Here is a 22751-nt window from a genome sequence, read left to right as displayed (position 1 = left end):
CATATGAGCACTGGTTTGTGTCTCAGCTGCTCCATTTCTCATCTAATTCTCCGCTTATGGCCTGGGAAAGCAGTGGAGGATTCCTGCACTAACATGGGAGACCTGGAAGATGCTCCTGGCTCCTTGCTTTGGATCAGCTCAGCTCCAGCTGTTGCAGCCATTTTGAGAGTGACCTAGTAGATGTAGTAGATCTTTCTGTCTCTCCTCTCTGTAAATCTGCCTTTCCAATTAAAATAAATCTTTAAAATTTTTTTCTATTGCTAATGATCAGGAATGAACACCTATATATATCAAAAGCCACACATCTCTTTTTCTTTCCATACGGTTACTTATATTCATTGTATTCGTGTCTTCTGATATTATAGTGACCTGGAAGCACACACAATTGGTTGTGACCACAACACTGCATATGTGAACAGGAGGTGCATGTATAAGACACTCTTTACAAAGCAGATACTATAATTAGCTACGTGTTACCTGCATAGTGAGCTATGAGTAAATACTATCAATTATTTAACTTAGTAGTCTGTTGAGTCTTTTTACCTATTTACCTCCAGCAATAGTGTAGCAATTATTTAACTAGTAAACGATCCTTTGCTCAACATTGACTAAATGTCACTCAGAGTGTGGCACTCAAGTCAAATGGCAAACTCATAACCCCAATGGCACTAAACTCCTCAGTGGGCCACCTGCTGGAGGATAAAGTCAGCATTTCCATTTATATGCAATTTTCCAGAATATCCTAATACTTCTATTTTTACCTGTTTCATGTGAATGTATGTAAGTCTCAACCATCTATAGGCAGTGCAGCCTCAAACTTTATCAATGTGAAATATTTTATTAAAAATACTGGGGGTGTGGGCAGAAAAGAACTTGAATGTAAGTGCATATTGAAGCCACATAGCATTCATTTCTAAAATCCAGCAATAAGGAAAGCTACACAGCAGAGGGGCTGGCTGGAGATGCTACTTTAAGAGTCTGACTTGGAGATAATCCCGGGGCGAGATAAACCTATGTACGCTTGTAAAAGAAAAATGAAAAAAAAATGTTAAAGGACTTGGCCGGCTTTTGGGTCACCCCTAGGAGCGGCTCGGGTGTCTGTGGACGTGTTCACAGCATGAACCAGTTAAGATGGCTCCCCGTAGGTCCCGAGGGCCGGGGTTTTAGAACGATGGTAGACATCACCCGACCCCGGCCCCAGGCGCCCCATGCTCCGGGCGCCCAAACGCCAGCATCACGTGAGCAAGATGCGGCGCTCCCGCACTTCCGCACCCCGGCCCTCCGCGCTCCTGCGCACGGCGACGTCACGTCCGGCGGGACGCCCTGCGTCCTTGGTGTCGTCACTTCCTGCCCGCACCGGGGTGGACGGTGCGGATCGCGGCGGCGTCGGCGGGGCCGGCTGTCCGGTCCTTCCCAGGGCCCTGCTCTCCTCCCTCCGTCCGTGTCCCGGCCTCGGCAGCCGTCGCAGGCTCCCCGATCCCTCCCTCACCCCTTCCTGTCCGCGGTGCCTCGTTTCCGACCCCCGACCTCCGTGTGTCGGGGCGAGCAGGGGGGCCTTGCGGAGCCGGACGAGACAAGGACGACCCTCCAGCCCAGCCCCGCTCCCCCGCCGCCGCCATGGCCATGAGGCAGACGCCGCTCACCTGCTCGGGCCACACGCGGCCTGTGGTGGATCTGGCCTTCAGCGGCATCACGCCTTATGGCTATTTCTTAATCAGCGCTTGCAAAGGTGAGCGGGGCCAATTAGATAGGGCCGGGGGAGGATGAGAAGGGAGTGAGTGTGTGAGAGTGTGTGTGTGTGTGTGTGTGTGTGTCGGGGGGTGCCCCTGCACCCGGCATGCTGCACCCTGCCCGGGCACCTCCCGAGACATCGGCGGTGCTGGGGGATGACAAGGCCCCAAAGTGGCCTGGGCGGGGAGAGGAGGAGCGTTGGGGGACCGCATCTCTGGAGGTGGCACAGTGCTCACCCTCCCCCCTCAGCCCCGGAGAAACTAGGGTGCACCTGCCAGGACAACAACACCGAAAGGTTTCAGGGAACGAAGAAATGAGGCCAGTTCGAGTCCAAGTCACTGCTTGGTCTTTTTGGCCCCATTTTGCCTCCCCCACCCCCCAAGCAGGAACCTCAAGGGTGGGTTCAGAAGTTTTTCCAGAGGTAAGCCTTGCTTCTGGATTCTTCGGATGGAAATGGGTATTTCCCACCCTTTCACAAAGGCTTCCTGAGCTTAAGGTATCTGGGTGAGCTCTCCCTGTTACTGTATTTCTGACTGTTTTCATGGTGGCCCCAGAGAGTGTTTGAACAACAACAAAAACAGTTTTCCACTTTGCCAGTCAGCAGAAACGCTCTGTAAGTAACTTGAACTAATATAAATACCGTGTGCTTTACAATATTTTTCTAGATGGTAAGCCTATGCTACGCCAAGGAGATACCGGAGACTGGATTGGAACATTTTTGGGTCACAAAGGTGCTGTTTGGGGTGCAACGTTGAATAAGGATGCCACCAAAGCAGCCACAGCCGCTGCGGATTTCACAGCGTAAGTGTGTAGCCCAAGTCAGCCAACCCGGGCCCCGTACCAGGCGTTCTGATTTGATGCAGCACTTGAGCCTTAGGTCCTCCTGGAGTTCTTATGCAGAACACGTGGTGGTTGGTGTCCTCAGGATTCTGCCACAGTCCTGTGTGCTCTGTCTTCAGGGGTTCTCACGGTGAGGAGACACTCAGGGGACTTACCCCTTCCATCTGGATTGTGACCCGACAGGTACTCCACCTAGGGAGGCGTCTCCCTTACAAACACTGTTTTCCACCTGTGTTGCTTGAAACCCCCCAGCGTTTTTATCTCCTCCTCAGTTTCTGTTAAATTCACTCCAGGTGATTTAAAACTCTTTCTGTTCCAGGTATTCTGTGTTTTCTGAAAATTTTTTTTTAATAGTTCAAATCATCTTGATTTTTTTTTAATCCTTGGATTAAGGTTTGGTCTTTCCTGATTACAATGTTCCTCTGTGTATCCTCCATTGCTTTGACTTAAGATCTTCATTTCCCCTAATACCCCAGTCTCTTCCCGCTTGAGAAACAGGGTGCATCATGTCGCTTCTCCACATGCTGACCCATGTGTCTTTGCCGTTCACAATCATGGGTTTATGTTAAAATAATTGGAGAGTTTAAAAAAATTCCCACATGTGAGTGATGTGAAAATTCCTACTTGGTTGCTTTGGGGGTGGAGTCCCAGAGTTGTCCTTTGTTGATGTCTGTCTCTGGAATTCGCAGCCGGGTAGCCACTGGCCTTGAGGAAGAGTTACAGCCGTTGTCCCTTCTATGGTCGCATCCTAGTTCATGAACAACATCTAGCTCTTGTCCATCATAAACAGCCCTGAAGTCTAGCATCACCAAGCCAGTGTTGCCACAGTGTGCCTCAGCTGTGCTGATTTTTGGGTTTTTGCAGATGATGTTGAACTGACCTACAGTAACCTCTTTCTTTTGGATATGTGTCATTTAAGTGGCTTTTCGTTTTCCTGTTTGTGACTTAGTAGAAACTTAAGTGTTGAAACTAGTGGGGACAGTGCCAAGTGCTGCCCTGTGCACATATGCTTTATTAAGCTTAAGAGAAAGTGATCCTTGGGTTGTTTTTTTTTTTTTTTTTTTAATAGAATTTTATGCTAAGGAGCAATTCTCAAAAGTATATTATCAAGGTTACTATGAACAAACGAAACCAATTTATCTATATTTGTAGATACATCCATGGCTTGCACTTTTTCAAACTCACATAGTATGTCATTGAGTGAATACATTTTTATGTATACTTTAAAGATGTTTTTATTTTTATTGGAAAGGAAGATTTACAGAAAGAAGAGGCAGAGAGCTATCTGCTGGTTCACTCCCCAAATGGCTGCAATGGCCAGAGCTGAGCTCATCGGAAGCCAGGAGCGTCTTCTGGCTCTCCCATGTTGCTGCAGGGTCCCAAGACTTTGGGACATCCTTTGCTGCTTTCCCAGGCCACAAGCAGGGAGCTGGATGGGAAATGGAGCAGCTGTAACAGGAACCAGTGCCCACATGGGATTCTGGTGCTTGGGAGAGGAGGAATAGCCAATCAAGCCATTATACTACATGAGACTAAATTTGGGGTGGTAAAAGATCAGTAAGAACAAATGTGATGAAATTTTGCTATGATCATTAGATCCAAGTTTGTTAAGAGTTAATAGTTAGGGCCCGGCAGCGTGGCCTAGCAGCTAAAGTCCTCACCTTGAAATCCCCGGGATCCCATATGGGCGCCGGTTCTAATCCCAGCAGCTCCACTTCCCATCCAGCTCCCTGCTTGTGGCCTGGGAAAGCAGTTGAGGACGGCCCAATGCATTGGGACCCTGCACCTGCGTGGGAGACCCGGAAGAGGTTCCTGGTTCCCGGCATCGGATCGGCGCGTATCGGCCCGTTGCAGCTCCCTTGGGGAGTGAATCATCGGATGGAAGATCTTCCTCTCTGTCTCTCCTCCTCTGTGTATATCTGGCTGTAATAAAATGAATAAATCTTTAAAAAAAAAAAAAGAGTTAATAGTTAAATGATATTTTGAATGAAATATGATTAAGTTACAAATGGGTAACTGCACTGCTCACAACAGTATGGATATGAGCATTAAAAAACAGGGTTATAGTCTTACCCACCAGGTACATCAGCAGGAAACTACAATTGGAAACTGGAGCTGGAACGCAAGCCTTTGGTATGGAATTGTGGGCCCAAGGTTTGTCTTAAGCACCAGGCTGAGTTCTTGCCTTAAGTGTGTGTTTAGAATTAAGCTAAGTCTGTTGTCCTTCAGCCCTGGCAGTGTTCATTACGTCTCCTCTGGGTTGATAGAACATAACCCTGATGCACAGTCTGAACTCTTACATCGTACCCTTGCCCAGATTGTGCTGTTAACCTTCGGGACAAGAAAAGAAGCACTGTGCAGAGATTTCTGTGTCTGCGATGGTTAACTGAAACAGGAACAGAGGAAGGTGTGAGAAAATGCATCACTTCAAATACGTGACCAAATCTTCAGAATAGTGTACATTTTTGTCTTGAAGCCAGAGGAATGGTCCCTTTATTTTGGTTATTTGTGGAGGATGTAAATAAAATGCCATGCTTGAGGACATGCCACTAGTGTTGTATTTGTACTTCACATTTTTGGATCATAGCACCTGAGCAGCACTAGTTCTGGAAACCGAGGCCTGGCTCCTAGTCCCATCACTGAAACAAATACATTTTCTGTGAGAGGCAGAGATTTGCCATCCAGTAGTTCACTCTCCGATTTCCCACAGCAACTGAGGCTAGGAGAAGCTGAGGCCAGAAGTTAGTTGAGAATTCAGCCTGGGTCTCCCAGTGGGTGGCAGGGATCCACACACTGAGCATCACTGTCCTTCAGGGTCTGCGTCAGCGGGAAGCCAGAGTGGACGCAGAATCAGGACTCGAACCAGGCACTCTGCTGTAGGATGCAGACATCTTAAACAGCAAAACCAGATGCTTTTCCCCACCCCATCATGTAAACGCCCAAACCTTAAGGCACTTTATCTAATCACTTTTCATTTTCTTCATTTGTGAAAATTAAAATTGTAGCGGTACGTCAAAATTACAGTGGTTTTGATGATTAAGTTAGTATTTATTTTAAGATTTATTTATTTTTATTGGAAAGATTTAGAGAAAGATCTTCTATCTGCTGGCTCAGTCCCCAAGTGGCTGCAATGGCCAGAGCTGAGCCAGTCTGGCCAGGAGCCAGGAGCCCTTTCCAGGTCTCCCATGTGGATGCAAATCCCAAGGCTTTTGGTCATCCTCTACTGCTTTCCCAGGCCACAAAGCAGGGAGCTCAGTGTGAAGTGGGGCAGCTATAACAGGAACTGGCATCCGTATGGGATCCTGGCATTTGTGAGGGGGAAATTAGCAAGTGAGGACTTTAGCCACTAGGCTACTGTGCTGGGCCCAAGTTAGTATTTTTTATACTTAGAATGTTTGAACTGTATGAAGGTTTTACATGCCGTCTTGGAATACAAAAAGAAAATGTAATAAGCATTGACATGAGTTGAGCCTATTTACATGCTGTTCGTGCTGTTTTTCTGATTTGATCATGACATTTATTTTTGTAAAATGAGATAAGGTCAGTAAGGTGGTTGGAACACAGAAACCTGACTATATTGCATTCTGTCACACAGTAGTATGTGTATTTGACAGTATGTGGTAGTTGAGACTTTTCTTGTCTGTGATGTTCGTTGGTTGTGTTCCCCTGTGTGTATTCTGCCCTTTTAATGACTTGCATGGAGCTTACTGTGAGCTCAAGAGTAGCTTGCCTGTACTTACTTGATGAGTCATAATATCAGTCATTTTTAAGGTAATTCTTTTTTGCCCCCATTCTTACGTTGCTTAGAAAACTCATTTATGCATGTTCATCTTGGTGAATTTTGTTTATAAGGGAAAAAGTTATACTGAATAGAGCAGGTCTGTGGGATTGCTAAAATTTTTCTTAGCACCTGGCATGATTCAGTGGCTAAATCCTTGCAAGCACTGGGATCCTACATGGGTGCTGGTTCATGTCCTGGCTGCTCCACTTCCAGCTGCCTGCTTATGTCCTGGAATAGTGGTAGAGGACGGCCCAAAGCCTTGGGATCTGTCACCTGTGTGGGAGACCTGAAAGAGCCTTTTGGGTATTGGCTTCAGATTGGCTCAGCTCCAGCTGTTGTGACCAGTTGGGGAGTAAACCAACGTATAGAAATGTTTTTCTCTGTAAATCTTCCTTTCCAATAAAAATAAATAAATCTTTAATAAAAACATGTTTTGAAAGAATTATATGGAAAGATAGGGAGAGAGATCTTCCAACTGCTGATTCACTCCCCAGGTGGCTACACCAGCCAGAGCGGGGCCCGTCTAAAGCCTGGAGCTTTGTCTGCCTCTCTGACAAGGTTGCAGGGCCGCAAGCGCTTGGACCATCTTCTTTCTCAGGCCATTAGCAGAGAGCTGGGTTGGAAGTGGAGCATCTGGGTCATGAACCAGAGTCCCTGTAGGATACTGGTCCCACATGTGGTAGCCTTACCCACCTGTGCCACAAAACTGGCCCTTTAAAGTGTTAAACAATCCTCTCCTACTCTTATAAAATATTTACCTTGCTTCACATGATCCTCTTGTGGGTTTCTTTACTTTGTTGTCACAGTGCTCATCTTGGGGAGTGAGTACGTAGATCAGGACTTAGATGTCAGTGGGTAACTCTTAGTGTTGAATGCAGTTTATCCCCATCAGAACTCATGTTGAAGCTCGAATCCCAGGGAAATGTTCTGGAGACCTTCAGGAATAATGTGGTCCAGATTGGATCAGCTTTTGTGGGGATCGTTGCCTGTGTGGAGCCTGGGCTGCTGCACAGCAAGCTTGGCGCTTCCCTGGGTCTGTTTTGTGCTTGTGTCGCTTCTTTACCATGCTAGGACACAGCACAAGGCCCTCAGAAGGTAAGCAGGTATTGGCACTTGTAGACTTCCAGGCCTGGAGCCAGAATAAACCTCAACCAAAGCTGTGGGTTAGGGCAATAATTAAAATGTATTTCTTGTAAAAGCCAGTAGGAAAAAAATCTGATGTCTTCCTGAATACAAGCTTTAATAAATCTTAGATGGCATTGTGTCCTTCAAGGTAGTTAGGTAGTTTTTTCCCATCTGATAGCTTAATTGTCTTATCAAAGCTTAAATAAGTAAATTAAACTTCCCTTTTGAGACTTGGGGAAGTCTGTTTCCAGCTTGTAAAAGGAGTAGAGTAGGCAGCATTGACTATTATATGTGAAAAACAGACACATTGTACAGAAAGTTCGTGCTGCAGGATTAAGAAGTTCTGTCCATGGGCTTTGCTGTCCTCAGTTGAACCCTGTGGCCAGCTAGTTTATGTCAGCTGCTTGCTGAGATGAAAATAATGCAACAGAAGCATTTGCATTTCGGTTTTAAGGCTAAGCCCTCTTTAGGATCTTCCTGGGAGTAATGAACTCTGCTGGAGTTACAGCTGACTAGGTGTGCTCTGTCAGAATGCTGTGCCTCTGCCTGAGTTTTGTTTCTAGATGCGATGAAGCACTGTTCTCTGCCTCATATTTCTTTGTCGCACTGATTTTCTCTTTCGACAGTGAGTAGGGAGTTTTGCAGAAGTTATTTAACATTTTTGAAAGTGTATCAGAGGACATTTTCCAGAGTTCTTTTGAGACTTAAATGAATAGGATAAATTTCTGTTATATTTGATGGTTTCTTTACGTTTGATTCTTCCTCCATTCTAGTTCTTGGGAACTCCTGTCACAGCCAGGTAACCAGTTTCCAGTTATTAAGAGTAAACTCATAGCAGGTTCAACATTTGGTGGTAAGGCTAAAATAAAAGGTTTGATGAAAAGATAGTATTTTAAAAAAAACCAGTTGTTGATAGAATCTAGCAGTGTGAACCAGGACTTGGGAGCTTAAAAGAAAATATGGCTTTTTGGAAGAACTTTTTATAGTCTGGTATAACATCACAGGGAAATAATAGAAAATAAGGCTAGAAGTAGGTTGGGCCCAAAAAGTTGAATTGGAAAAGAAACTAGAGCTGATTTCTTGTACAAAGTGTGAATTCTTGGGAGTTTAGAATTGATGCTGTTTTTGTGAGAGCTTATTGTGAAGTTCATGGCCACAGTAAATGCAGGGCTCAGCGGCGTGTCCTCAGCATTTACTCGGTTAGGTGGCCTTCATGATGAGCTGGTGGACATGCAGCTGCTGCTCGTCCGGAATGGCCTCGCCCTGCTCTGCTGTTCCCTGGCTCTGTAAGGGCGCTGGCTTCGATGCCTACACTTCTCAGACTCCTTGGGGCATCATAAATACAATCAAATGTTTTTCTGGATTTGGGTAGCTGAATTACTTGTTTGTTTTTTTCTTTAATTAAGCTGCAGGAGCCTCCTGTGAGGTTATTTTTTTCTCATTGGTGTCCTAGTGCCAACTAATATGATAAAATATTTCTTTGACTTATCTATCTTGTGCTTGAGTAAACAGTAACAAACACAACCCTTTGTTTTCTCTGCTTGTTTTTATCCTGTTTCCTTGCTTACTATTATATGTATGTGCACATATATGTATATTTTTGAGATTGGTATGTCAGGGGGCGGGGGGAGGGAGTCAGCAAGATCTTCCACATGCTGGTTCCCTGTCCAGATGGCTTTGATGCCTGCGTTGGGCCAATCTGAATTCAAACTATTTTGTTGTTGTTGTTTAGATTTTGTTTATTTATTTTGTTGGAAAGGCAGATATACAGAGAGAAGTAGATGCACAAAGATCTTCCATCTGCTGTTTTACTCCCCACTGGCTGCAATGGCTGGAACTGAGCCAATCCGAAGCCAGGAGCTTCTTCTAGGTCTCCCGTGTGGGACAGGGTCCCAGGGCTTTAGGCTATCCTTGACTGCTTTTCCAGGCCGTAAGCAGGGGGCTGGATGGAAAGCAGAGCAGCCGCGGACACGATCCAGCTCCCATTGGGTTCTTAGTGCATACAAGGCGAGAATTCAGCCACTAGATTATTGAGCTGGGCCTGAATTCAGAAACTTCTTTTGGGTCTCTCATGTTGAGCAGGAGGAGCTCAGGTACTTGGGCAATATTCTGCTACTTTGTGTGATGCATTAGCTGGGAGCTGGATCAGAAGTGGAGCAGCTGTGGCCTGAACCAGCACCCATATAGGATGCTGGGATCACAAGGGGTGGCTTAGCCTGATGTGCTGCAATTCCCGCCCCAACGCTACTGTAGTTATCAATACAAATAAATATCACTTCTGTTGAAATTTTGGTGATGTGTAATTTCTTTACTCATTTCTTTTCCTTGTAGTTTTCTCATCTTTCACTAACCTTTTTTCCTTTACATTTATTTAGGAAACCCTTTGAAGTACTTTTATGAAGTAGTAGTATTCAACTGTAACTTCCTCGACATGCAATGTATAATGAAAAACTGATAGATTTCTTGTGACTTGTAACAAGCTCTTTCATTCTGTAATCTTTTTTAAGGATTTTTTTACATGCATGCGAGTACAGAATAGAGAAAATTGAGATCATAAAATCAAATTAGTAGTATATTTTACAGTGTCACTAAAAGGGATAGTGTGGCTGTAGGCAAAAGTAAGTGGGTTGGTTGAGTCATATTGACTTGAAATATTTTATCAAATTAAGTCTAACACTTAGGGATGTTAGAAGATAATGCATTTGTGTGAAATTTCATATATGTAATTTTGTTATTTCATATAAAATTTTTTGACATCAAAATTACTGAGTGTGTATATGTATTACATATGTATGTATATATGTACTTTTAGTTATTGAATAGCAGTAGTCACTTTTGTTTGTTTTTACTTTCAGCAAAGTGTGGGATGCTGTTTCAGGAGATGAATTGGTGACCTTGGCACATAAACACATTGTCAAGACTGTGGATTTCACAGAGGTATCAGAAAATGAAGTTTGTTTTATTTACTTTTTTTGAAGATTTATTTATTTATTTGAAAGGCAAACTGACAGATCTTCCCCTTGCTGGTTGACTGTCCAAGTGAGTGGAAGTTCAGAGTCCTCCCTGTGGGTGGCTGGGGCTCAGCAGCGTTGTCTGCTGTTCTCCCGGGTGTAGCAGAAGACTGGGTTGGAAGCAGGACAGTTGGGACTCTGAATTGGCACTCCCCATGGGATGCCAGCATCACAGATTACAGCTTAACTCACGTGGGCCACAGTGTCCCCCTGAGAATTTTATTGTATGTGATAAAGCTGCTATTATAATATTTTATTTTATTGATTGATTTTGATGGGATGATTTGTGTATATTGGTTCTTATTTGAAGTCACACAAACTTACTTTGAGTTAATCCTATCTGGCTTTAAAGATTTCCCTGAACACTGGTTCTATTCCTTAAATAATAGCAGCAAATACCTAGAAAGCATGAATAGTGTTTCCCAACTGCCTTCTAAGCGAAAAGGTAAGTTTGAAATCACTGCAAAAGGCTATTTAAGAGGGACAGAGTGAAGGAATTCAGGCAAAAGGTGGTTTAATGTAAACCATTTGGGCTGGGAAGCTTACGGGGTTGGACAGGTTTAAGAACGCCACTGCCCTGCAGTGTTCTCTTAGGAGTCATTGCTTGTGTGTTGCATCTGTTTTGGATGTCTGAGCTCTCTGATTTTATTTGGCATTGTGGAACTTTCAGGTAAATGTTCTTAAATGGGTGATTTGTTTGTTTTTCAGGATAGTAATTATTTGTTAACTGGTGGACAGGATAAACTGTTACGCATATATGATTTGAACAAACCTGAAGCAGGTAAGCATAATTATGTATAAGTTTGTAGTTTTATTCCTTTTAATGTAAGTGACTTTGATTAAAAAAATAAAGTTTGGATGATACTCAAAAGAAACAAAACTTATTCCATAGACCAGTATCAATCACTATTAATAGTTTTATGTTCATTTATTTTAAAGGCAGATTGATAGAGTAGATACAGAGAAGTACCTTCCATCTGCTGGTTTACTTCCCAAATGGCTGCAATGGCTGGAGCTGAACCGATCAAAGCTTGGAGCTTCTTTCATGTCTCCCTCTTGAGTACAGGGGCCCATGAACTTAGACCATTTTCTGCTGGTTCCCAGGTCGTTAACAGGGAGTTATAGCAGAAGTGGGGCAACCCAAGCACAAGTCGACGTCCATAGTTGGTCCTGGCACCACAGGCAGAGGTTGGGGCCGCGGCACTGGTCTCCAAGATAGGCTTTTTTTCTCTCAAACAAAAATACTTATTCGTGGAGCCCCGAAGTGATGCAGCAAGCTAATAGGTGCTGGTTTGTGTTCCGACGTCTCCAGTCCAGCTTCCTGCTTATGGCCTGGGAAAGCATTGGAGGATGGCCCAAGGTGTTGGGATCCTGTGCTGGTGTGGGAGACCCGCCAGAAACGCCTGGCTTCTGACTTCAGATCAGCTCAGCTCCAGCTCTTGTGGCCGTTTGGGGAGTGAACCAGCGGGTGGATGACCTTCCCTCTCTGTCTCTCCTTATCTGTAAAATCTAATATTTATATAAAAAGAAGTGTAAAGAAGACAGAAGATGTGTTAATTTGAAATGCAGGGAGATAGAGGGAAAGAGAGAAATCTATTTGCTGGTTCACCTCCCCTGTGGGTACTGAAGCCAGGAGCCCGGAGCTGTGTCCTTATGTCCCACATGGTTACTTGGGCCATCTGAAGCTGCTGTCCTAGGCACAGTAGAAGCACGCTGGGTTAGAAACAACAGCTCAGTGCTCATGATGTCCTGGTCTATCTGGCGGTGGTTTAACACACCATACCGTACCACAGTGCCAGTCCTTTTTTTTCCCTTAAGATTTGTTTGAGGCTAACATCGACATCCTGATGGCCAGTGGTTTGTGTTTCAGCTGCTTTACTTCTGATTGAGCTTCCTGCTTATCGCCTGGGAAAGCAGCAGAGGCTCTCAGAGCCTTGGGCTCCGGCACCCACGTGGGAGACCTGGAGGAAGCTCCTGGCTCTGCTCAGTCCAGAGAGTGAACCAGAAAGATGAAAGAGCTGTTGATTGTTCCTTTTTGTTTTTTTCTGTTTTAGGATTTGTTTGCAAAACAGTTATAGAGAGAGGGAAAGAGAGATCTAACTGGCTTTTGAAGGTTCTGTGTTGCATCCTAGTTAGTCATTTGGTTTTAAATTTCAATAAGAAAGTTTAATATATAAATAGGCATGCACATTTTTAAAATTTTGGCGACAGGAGCTGTCATGTGCTCCATGAATTCTGTGTGGAAGGCACCTCAATTGTTATATAATGATTTCCCAGCCATAAGTACAAGTGTAGTTTAAGGTTACCAAGACATATTAAATGGAATTTTGCTTTACCTGTTATATAGTAGTTGATATATTAAATTTTTCTAACTGGAGCATCTGGGACAGGAACTGGTCCCTCTATTGGGTGCTGGCGCTTAGCCTGTTGTGCCGCGCTGCCAGCCCTGCATCACTGTTTTTGGATTCTTTGTTGTACAGGTAAATTTGTTGCAATATTGAACCACTATAGGAAAATTAAATTAATTTCTTCTGGCCTTGATTTTGAAAAGTTGTAGTCTGACATAAAAATGCATTTCTTTTTTATTATTACCTAAATTGGCTTGGTTTTAAAAATCCAATATTAACAAATGTTTTACATTTTTTCTTAAGAACCTAAGGAAATCAGTGGTCACACTTCTGGTATTAAAAAGGCTTTGTGGTGCAGTGAGGATAAACAGATTCTTTCAGCTGATGATAAGACTGTTCGGTAAGTAGGAGATATATATATATATATATATATATATATATATTTTTTTTTTTTTTTTTTGAGATTTATTTATTTTCATTGGAAAGGCAGACATACAGAGAGAAGGATCTTCCGCACACCGGCTTACTTTTCAAGCAGCCGCAACAACCTGAGCTGAGCCGATATGAAGCCAGGAGCCAGAAGCCTCTTCTGGGTCTCCCACGTGGGTGCAGGGTCCCAAGACCTTTTGCCGTCCTTGACTGTTTTCCCAGGCCACAAGCAGGGAGCTGGATGGAAATGGAGCAGCCAGGATTAGAACCTGTGCCCATTTAGGATCCTGGTGTGTGCGAGACAAGGACTTTAGCCATCAGGCTACCATGCCAGGCCAAATCCATCCTTTTTTTTTTTCCCAGAAAGTTCAGCTCTTTATTTCACTGCTCTGTGTAAATTTTTCTATTTCAGTTTTTTTAATTTTAAGTTTTGTTTCTTTTTGTTTTTCTAGGTCCTTGAGATGTCTTGGGTAGTTCATTTATTTAGAATGTTTCAGATTTCTTGATGTAGACACTGATTGTTCCAAACTTCTTGCTTCCAACCCTGCTTGCTATATTCTGTAACTTTTGAGTATGTTGTATTGTTACCTTCATTATTTCTGGGAATTTTTAAATTTCCCTTACGATTACTTTTGTGAGCCGCTGCTCATTTAGGAACATACTTTTCAGTCATCACATGTCTGTATATTTTCTGGAATTTAAAAAATTGCTGCTTTCCAGCTTCATTCCATTTGGTCTAAAAAAAAGTGAGGATGATTTTAACGTTTTTTAATTTGTTGACACTTGTTTGTGGCTTAGCATATGGTTTGTCCTCAACAGTGGTCCAGGCACCACGCACTGATAAAAAGACTGTGTATTCTGCAGCTGTGAGGTGAACAAATTAGATCTGTGTGGCTAATAGTATAGGTTAGCTGGGTCATCTCTTTATTGCTTTTCCTTTTTTTTTTTTTTTTTAATGTCCAGGTGATCTGTCCTTTGTTGAAATTGGAATATTGACGTTCCCCTTTATGACTGTGTTGTCTCGCTTTAGATCCAGTATCATTGGTTTTATTATTTATTTATTTATGTATTTATTTATGTTATATTTTGAATTTTATGGTAGAATTCCATAGGGTTTGGGATTCCTCCCGTCTACCCCCAAGTAGGCTTTTTTAAAGTTTGAAAATAATAGGACATATGTATGTGTATATATTTTAGGTATTTATTTTATTTTTGTTTGAAAGGGAGATTTTATAGAGAGGGGAGAGGGGTCTCTTCCTTTAGCTGTTTTGTTCTCTGAATGGCCACAATGGCCAAGCTGAACTGATCTGAAGCCAGGAGCCAGAAGTCTCCTGTGGGCCTCCCATGTGGGGGCAGGGGCCCAAGGATCCGATCCATCTTCCGCTGCCTTCTCAATCTGTAAGTGGGGAGCTGAATTGGACATGAACCAGTGCCTGTATGAGATGCTGGCGCCATAAGGTGGAGGATTAGCCTGTTGAGCCACGGTGCCATCCCCAGAGCTTACATTTTTACTTGTTTATTTTGGCTTTGGAGTTTTTTTCTTTTTCTTTTTTCTTCCTTTTTTTTTTACAGGCTTATATATTTTGAATGCCATTTAGAACTTCTATAGGATAAATTATTTGAACTTTAAATTTCACATAGGTCATGTTTATTTGAAACTGCCAATTTATCATTGCATAGCTAGAGCAGAATTCAGAAAAACTTTAATTAAAACTATTGAAAGCTTTACCAGCAGAGTTCTTAATCTGCATCTGTGAGACATGTTAGCTCCAGGCCGTTGAGGAGGGAAGTCGGTGAAGCCACTGAAGTTTAATGCCAAATGTGTGCAGACACACTCCTGTGTTTTGCCGTGGGAAGGGAAATGGCTGCCATCGGTCACGAGAGCAGCGTGGGGGTCACTGTCGGGGCTGAGTAGATGATACGTGGACTTCAGTGTGTCAGTGACATAGTTGTGTTAAATTGTTTCCTGTGAAATAGTTCAGTGTCCGTGACAAGCTCCCAGTTAATCTGAGTTTGTATAGGATAATTCTTTCCTTGGTTTATCTGCAGGTGTAATTAGAACTGATCCTTTTTTATGTGAATAAGTAACACCATATTGTATTTTCCTTTTGCAGCCTTTGGGATCATGCTACTATGACAGAAGTGAAATCTCTAAATTTTAATATGTCTGTTAGTAGTATGGAGTATATTCCTGAAGGAGAGATCTTGGTTATAACTTATGGACGATCTATTGCTTTTCATAGTGCAGTAAGGTAAGTCCAAGGCACACTTTGAGTGATAAGGGCCATAATGTGTTTTTATGAGAAATTGATCTACTTTAATCAGAAGAATTGAGCCAGTTCTGGGTATTTAAGACATTTATTGATAAAATTCAACAAGATTTAAGTAGTTTTTCTTAAAAGAACCACTGGATTGATGCTGGTAATTAATACTTACTTTTAAAACTATGAAATCTTTGTTAGAGAAATAGTAATTTTTCTGCCTATATTCCCAAATATGCACAGACCTCTTTTTAAAAAACAAAATCTGGGCCAGTGTGGAGGCATAAAATCCCATATGGCTGCTGGTTCGTGTCCTGGCTGCTCTGTTTCCTTGTAGCTCCGTGCTAATGCTCCTGGGAAGCCAATGGAAGGCCCAGGCCTTGATAACCTACACCCATGTAGAAGACCCAGGTCAGGCTCCTGGCTCTGGCCTGGCCCAGCCTCAGGCACTGGGACCAAATGAGGAGTTACCAGAAGATAGAAAAATCTATCTGTCTGTAATGTGCCTTTCAAATAAATTAATATTTTTTCAGAAGAACAAAACCTTTATGGATAGAAACACAGTAAATGTTCTTGTAGAGAATCTGGAAAATATACTACAATTGTGAAGAGTTGGCATATAATCTTAAAGCTGATTCCAGACTACTAATGTCTGTCTTTTCTGCCATTTGTTTTCCTTTTTTATGTTTGTTTGTTTTGAAATTAAGATCATAATTTTTTTGTTGTTTAAAAATGTTTGAAGACATTAAATATCTTGGAAAGCACATGTGCTGAATATGCGCTCTGTACTAACCTGACACTGGCCTCTGTTTTAGGCCAGTTGTGAGTGATAGTGCTTACCTGCCAGTGTTTCCTTAGAATCACACAAGTAACATCACCATCAATGGGTAGGAGTGAGTGTGAAGTTCTTAGTTATAGATGATGCAAAGGTTATAGCACAAGAGACCGCAACTCTTTTAGATTTATTTATTTTTATTGGAAAGGCAGATATACACAGAGGAGACCTGCAGTTTGATGTTTTCCACTACAGCAACATTTGTGGTGCTAAGTTTCACTGAATGGAAGAAACTTAAAAAAAAGAATAGAAGAAAACTAGCTCACAGCATAAAGGGGGGTCTGCGCTCACAAGGAAGTGGCGGCAGTAGTGCTCTAGCCCGGCCAGTCGACTGTACCTTGTAGTTCTCTGCTGGAGACTGTTGACCTGATCCCGGAGCAACAGGGTTGGAAATGGTGCTGACGAGTGGGTTATGGACAGGTAATATAACCCGTGCCTTAACCCTTGCTCTGAAGCACTCACTCCCTATTAAGTAACTTAACAATTGAGCGAGCAAGTGACTAATTTTCATGCTTATACTGTATTATGATGGGAGTGGGGAGTGGTGACAGAATGCTGTGTTGTGGTTTAGGTCTTTGATCTTTTTGATAGTTGAACTGAAAAAGGGCCAGTGTCCAAATTGTAATTGATTTTTCCGCTGCTGCTGTTGTTACACATTGATTTTGTTTTTTTTTATTAAATGACAGTAGTCTTAAATTTTACTCATTCTTTCATGACCTAATAAGACAGCTGCTTTTCACAGGATCGTTTGTATATTTTTGTTGTCGGAGTAGCCTAAACCATCACAGTTGAGAATAACCTAACTATGATCCTTTATGTTAGAAGTCACGTGTGCCTGTTGTGGAAGAATCAAGCAGTGCAATACAGTGTAAATAGCAGAGAGCCTCCTTTGGAGGATGGCATGTGCTGCACAGGTGCCCGTGTCCTCTGAGATGTTTTCCTTCCTGTGATGAACTCCAGTTAGGCACGGGATCCTTCTGAACCTCTCTTTTCCTAATATTATGAAGACTGTTTTGGTTTATTTATTTGAAAGGCAAAGAGGGGGTGTGGCAGAGTGATAGAGATCTGTGCCACCGCAGCATTTCTGGGCCTGCCTGAAGTGTGCAGCCAGGAGCTCCATCCTGGTCGCTCCCAGTAGCAGGGCCCAGGTACTTAGGAGTACATCAGGTGATCTGATCGCTGCAGGTGGATTGGCAGGAAGCTGGAGCAGAGCAGCTGGGGCTAGCCTGCGTGCCAGTGAGGAAAGCCATTGCAAGCGGTGGCCTGACCCGCTGTGCCATACTGCCAGGCCCTGTTTAGTGGGTGTTCTTCCCTTTTTTTCCCCCCATAACGTCACTGTGGCGTGGTTTTTTTGTTTGTTTGTTTTGTTTTGTTTTTTGTTTTATTAAGATTTATTTTATGTTTATTGGAAAGGCACATATACAGAGAGGAGGAGAGACAAAGAGGAAGATCCTCTGTCCAGTGATTCACCCCTTAAGTGGCCACAAGGGGCCACAGCTGCACTGATCCAAATCCAGGAGCCTTGGGCCTCTTCCCACACAGGTGCAGGGTTCCAAGGCTTTGGGCCATCCTTGACAGCTTTCCCAGGCCACAGGCAGGGAGCTGGATGGCAAGCAGGGTCACTGGGACAGGAACCGGCATCCATATGGGTGTGTGCAAGGCGAGAACTTTAACTGCTAGGCTACCGTGCTGGGCCCACTTTACTGTGTTGGTTTCAGAATTTAGAAACAGTTTAGATGTACTTATATCTTCGTGTTACTTATATTAAGAATTTGCAAATATTATTTGAATGTATTTTTCCAGCTTGGACCCAATTAAATCCTTCGAAGCTCCTGCAACTATCAATTCTGCATCTCTTCATCGTGAGAAAGAGTTTCTTGTTGCAGGTGGTGAAGATTTTAAACTTTATAAGTATGATTATAATAGTGGAGAAGAGTTAGGTAAGTTACCTTCCCTTTTCCACTCCACTTTGTCACATGTTCTAATAATACCTTACTTATGTACAGACCATGTTGTATGTTTTTCAGCCAACTAAAGCTTGACGCTTACAAGTGAAGTTTATTTTTCCATTTTGGATAGGAATTTTTATAGACCTATAAACAAAAATATACTGAGTTGAAGGTTTTTCTTTTAACTGAAAGTCAACCATATGCTGTTCTCTGGAGTTGTGCAGTGGTTTTCAGGTTCTGCAGGAATGGACAGTCTTACATTACAGTCATGTGTTTAACAGATGCAAGGAAAGTTGTTTTAAGTGTGGGACGGGTGTAATCCCAGTAATTTTCTTCTGCTCTTTTTGCCAAGTTTGTAATCCCTAAGATTCTGTAGAGTACAGTGGAGAGGGTGCTACACAGCATATTATAGGGATACCTTTAGGATCTGAATTAGAAAGTTTTGTTCTTGGAGGCCCTTAAAAAGATTAATTTAAAGACAGAGTTACAGGGAGAAGAGGGGATACTCTGGTCACTGCAGCGGTCAGGGCTGGGCCCTTCTGGAGCCAAGATCCAAGAGATTGTTCCAGGGTTCCCTTGTGGGTGCCAGGGTTCATGACTTGGCTGTCCTGCACTGCTTTCCCAGGCCATTAGCAGGGAGCTGGATGGGAAGCGGAGCAACTGGGGTGTGAACCAGTGCTCCTACAGCATGTGGACACTGCTGGTGGCTGTTTTCCCTGCAATCACCACAGTGCCAGCCCAGCAGGTTAAGGTTTGTGACTACTCTTACAGTAGTTCTTAATGTGGAAATGTTTACTGAAGGATTAACGTGAAGCTAATGTATATCCTAGCTTTACGTTTATCTGATGGAAATTATGGTTCTCAGTATCCAATTTTTCAACTTGCTTTTGCTTGTAGTTTAGCAAGTGTAAGTTTCATAATTTTTTGGTTTGTAAGCTGCAGCTTTTTCTTGTGCTTCTAGCTGTTTCAATTTACTCCTAAATAATTAAGCTTGCTAATTCATATCCAAAGAAGAGAATTTTATTTTTTGTTTGGGAGAGCTGGTAGATTTTCGATTTGCATAAGGAGCTTTGGTAAATGGAGCATGTGGAATCTTTTCAAATTGCTTATGATTCATCCTTTATTGCTTGAATATCAGTGAACTTTAAGAGATTCTTTTCCATTTTTTAACATAATGGCAATTTTTAGTTTTTAGAATCTTGTGGTCATGTGTTTCATTACTTTTCAAGATGAAAGAACTCAGTTATTTGAGAATTAAGGTCATAGTTAGCAAATATTGAACCTTGGGTCCAACCATTTTCTTTTTGTAGCCTTGTGTTCTGTTACTGTAGCTCTTCTGCTCTCTGGTTGTACATAGAGTGTGGAGCAAGGGCGTTTGCCCAGTAGGGCTTTGAGAATGTCTATAGTGGGAAGTGAATGAGAATGGTTCCTAAGTAAGGGTAGGACTCATGGAATAGTATTTCTAATCTCCATTGTTTTTTCCATTGGGTTCACAGATTAAAATGTTTAAGGATAAGTGTGATCCTGTATCAGTATTTTGTGTGACAAAATGATTATTGGTCTGTAGAAATCAAGTTAGGAAGGAAATTACAGGGAACGTGTGTAAAAGAGCTCCATCTGGTGGTCTCTGTGCTTAGAATAAACTTGATTCCCTGGTTAGTGGGTGGTGAGTTTAAGATATGGAAGTTGAAATTTCATGGTTCTAAAGGTCCATTTTTTCTTTGTTTTAAGAGGTTTTGGGACTTTGATTTACCTTCTTTTTATCCCTAATGGAGTATGAAGGCCCATTTTCTGCTTTAGTTATACATTCTGAAACTATGAAGTGTGCTAGATTTGGCATAGGGCAATCCTGGGGAGAAATGATAGGCATCGTGTATGCTGTGATGGGGTTTGTTTCTAAATAGGTGAAATTCTTAGCATTTGGCCTTAAAATTTTTGCATTTCTCACATAATAGTATTTAATTGCCTTTCTGTTCTTTCTCAGAATCCTACAAAGGACACTTTGGTCCTATTCACTGTGTGAGATTTAGTCCTGATGGGGAGCTTTATGCCAGTGGCTCTGAAGATGGAACACTGAGGCTGTGGCAAACTGTAGTAGGAAAAACATACGGCCTTTGGAAATGTGTGCTTCCTGGTAAGAATTTTCGTTCAGTTGTCACTGCTTTTGTGGTGATTTTCATCACTCATTCTATTTAAATGTTTCTCATTTTTATAGATTTTTAAATTATACAATATACATTAAGGAAAGAGAAGTCCATCATTATAAATTGAAAATTGTTGTTTTGTTTACTTAAAATTTTTTGTTGTACAGTCTCTTGTTCCTAAATTCTTTACACCAGCTTATTTGGTGAATAGAATGAATAATGCTTAAGTAATCTTTGAGAAAAGAGATATACTATTGTAGAATCACAGTTACTTAAAAAGGAGTTGTTCCTGTCATATTTTGTAACTCATTGCTTGCTTATGAAATACTAGAAATGACTTGAGATACTGTGCTTTGCGTCATCAGTCATTGTTACCTTTCTTTCCATAGAAGACGACAGTGGAGAGTTGGCCAAGCCCAAGATCAATTTCCCAGAGACAGCGGAAGAGGAGCTAGGTAAACACTGATGTTAGAACTGACCACTGTCAGGGTTAATCATGTTATGTTCTCAATGGAAAAAGAAATGTGTTAAATCCAAACATAGAAGTATTTATTAGTGGAAGGTTTATATGTTATATTTACATATTTATAAACTGAAGTTTTAAATTCCTACTGCATAGCAGTAGGCACTGAGATACAGTGTGAACATTACCGATGCGGATACTCTTCCAGAACTTACGAGTCTAACCTGGGGAGCAGTGGGAGCGTCCAGGAACAACATTTTAGTGGATACCTGAGGAAGAGCAAGAGTGACTTAACAAGTGACCCAAGTAGTGTGAGCCGGGTAGTGGAGCGTGAAAGGAAACAAAGGCTCAGAAGTGGAAGGGGACACTGCTGGGAGGAACTAGCAGAACTTCAGTGTTTGCAGCTAGAAAGTAGGGCGGTAGAGAGCCTCGATCCCTCAGGGCCTCATCTGCCAGATTGAAGAGTTTTACACTAACAACAATGAACATCCTTAGGTTTTAAGAGTAATGATGATTATTAAGCTGAGGTTTAGCTTTTGAAAGATTATTTGACCGAAAGTATGGAGAAAGAATGGGACTGGTGACAAGAGTAATGATAAGACCAGATAGATATGATTGTAGTCTTTGGTTTAGAAAAGGAGACCAACCTGAGAACAGGAAAAGGTTTATGACTGGAGAGTCTGTTAGAATTTATTGAATTTGTTAAGTTTATTAGATACACAATGAAAATAAGGGAAGTTGGAGGTTGGCATGACTACATGGGTGTGGTGATTGATGGGGAACTTGGGACTTAGCATTTACCAAGAATTTTTCTTCATTACTCAACATCTTTTTGTAACAACTTAAAGTTTGATGTTGAATAGCATTAGCTATTGAGGTTTAAATCAATATAGGAAAGAGCCATATCTTTTAAACATGATGTTACTTGAGTGTTGATTGGATATCTGGAGTAGTTGAAACTTTAGTCCAGAAACGAGGCCTCTTAGGAGTTAGAATGTAGAAGAGGCTACTGGATAGAAAACATGAGCCTGTTCTTCCTTGGTCTTTCAGTGGTGTGAGTCTAGTCGTTAATAGCATGTGTAGTCGCTCACTTTTCTCCTTCCTCCCCATAGTTGTTACTCTAAAACTCTTCGTTATTTTATGACACGAAAGTGTAGAGTTGCTTATTAAACTGACTAATGTGATGTTTTTTAATTGTAGAAGAAATTACCACAGAGAATTCAGATTCCATCTATTCTTCAACTCCTGAAGTTAAGGCCTGAGCATGAAGCATTTACCACAGATAATAAACAACGTATGGACTAAGAAGTGTCTGCCTTCCAGAGTTACTCTCTGTTTAGGACAAACACAGCAGTAAATAACGGGGAATACGAATTAGCTCGAATGCTGGAACAACTAACTTGGTGTTACCTGTAAGTGGAAACTCAAGAGTATCTGATGAAGGCAGGTGGAGTTATACTCTTATCATACAACAGCCTGTTGTCTTTTTAATGAACATGTGCAAGCCAACATACCACTTCTCTTATTACAATTAGATTTCCTGTAGCTGTTTATGTTATTATGAAAAAGACAAATATATTGGCCTATTTTTCTGACTTTTCCCTTAAAACAGAATGCTTTTGTTTTTTCTTGTTTACTTGTAAAGAGGAGGGAATACAGGATAAAGTAACTGGTTTGATTTCCTTGTACCTGCTTTGGAACATCTAATTGTTTTTAGTTGTCTAAATAAAATGGCTCTAAAACAAAATAGTGTTTGTTTCTTTGGGGAAAGACTGATGTATTTGAGCTTTATAAATAGCAATAGCTGAAAGGTTTTTACTCTTTTTTGTGAAGC

At 42.1% G+C, this 22751-nt stretch overlaps 1 protein-coding gene across 2 annotated transcripts; it reads left to right on the top strand.

The window, feature by feature from the left end:
• Nucleotides 1-1315: 1315 nt before the first annotated feature.
• On the top strand, nucleotides 1316-22664 carry STRAP (serine/threonine kinase receptor associated protein). Of its 2 annotated transcripts, none has more exons than XM_058655934.1 (10): nucleotides 1316-1729; nucleotides 2397-2532; nucleotides 10333-10414; nucleotides 11197-11269; nucleotides 13140-13236; nucleotides 15380-15517; nucleotides 18165-18301; nucleotides 20295-20444; nucleotides 20847-20909; nucleotides 22118-22225. In XM_058655934.1, exons 1-10 carry the CDS (start codon nucleotides 1618-1620, stop codon nucleotides 22177-22179), a joined length of 1050 nt encoding a protein of 349 aa, XP_058511917.1. In that variant the 5' UTR covers nucleotides 1316-1617; the 3' UTR covers nucleotides 22180-22225. The 2 variants fall into 2 exon arrangements, with proteins under 2 accessions (XP_058511917.1, XP_058511916.1); XM_058655933.1 differs by having other exon boundaries at nucleotides 1318-1729; nucleotides 20844-20909; nucleotides 22118-22664.
• Nucleotides 22665-22751: the final 87 nt, after the last annotated feature.

The sequence above is a fragment of the Ochotona princeps genome, chromosome 27 (genome assembly GCF_030435755.1).
Source record: "Ochotona princeps isolate mOchPri1 chromosome 27, mOchPri1.hap1, whole genome shotgun sequence".
Classification (NCBI taxonomy): domain Eukaryota; kingdom Metazoa; phylum Chordata; class Mammalia; order Lagomorpha; family Ochotonidae; genus Ochotona; species Ochotona princeps.
The sequence above is the reverse complement of the archived record's forward strand: the minus strand, read 5'-3'. Positions and strand labels throughout refer to the sequence as shown.

What these genes read in the sequence shown, in the direction of transcription:
- STRAP (XM_058655933.1), top strand. Translation starts at nt 1,618, where the DNA reads ATGGCCATGAGGCAGACGCCGCTCACCTGCTCGGGCCACACGCGGCCT. An exon ending in GCCGCTGCGGATTTCACAGC is followed by an intron (nt 2,533 to 10,332) that starts GTAAGTGTGTAG and finishes TTTTACTTTCAG; the next exon opens with CAAAGTGTGGGATGCTGTTT. An exon ending in AGACTGTGGATTTCACAGAG is followed by an intron (nt 10,415 to 11,196) that starts GTATCAGAAAAT and finishes TTTGTTTTTCAG; the next exon opens with GATAGTAATTATTTGTTAAC.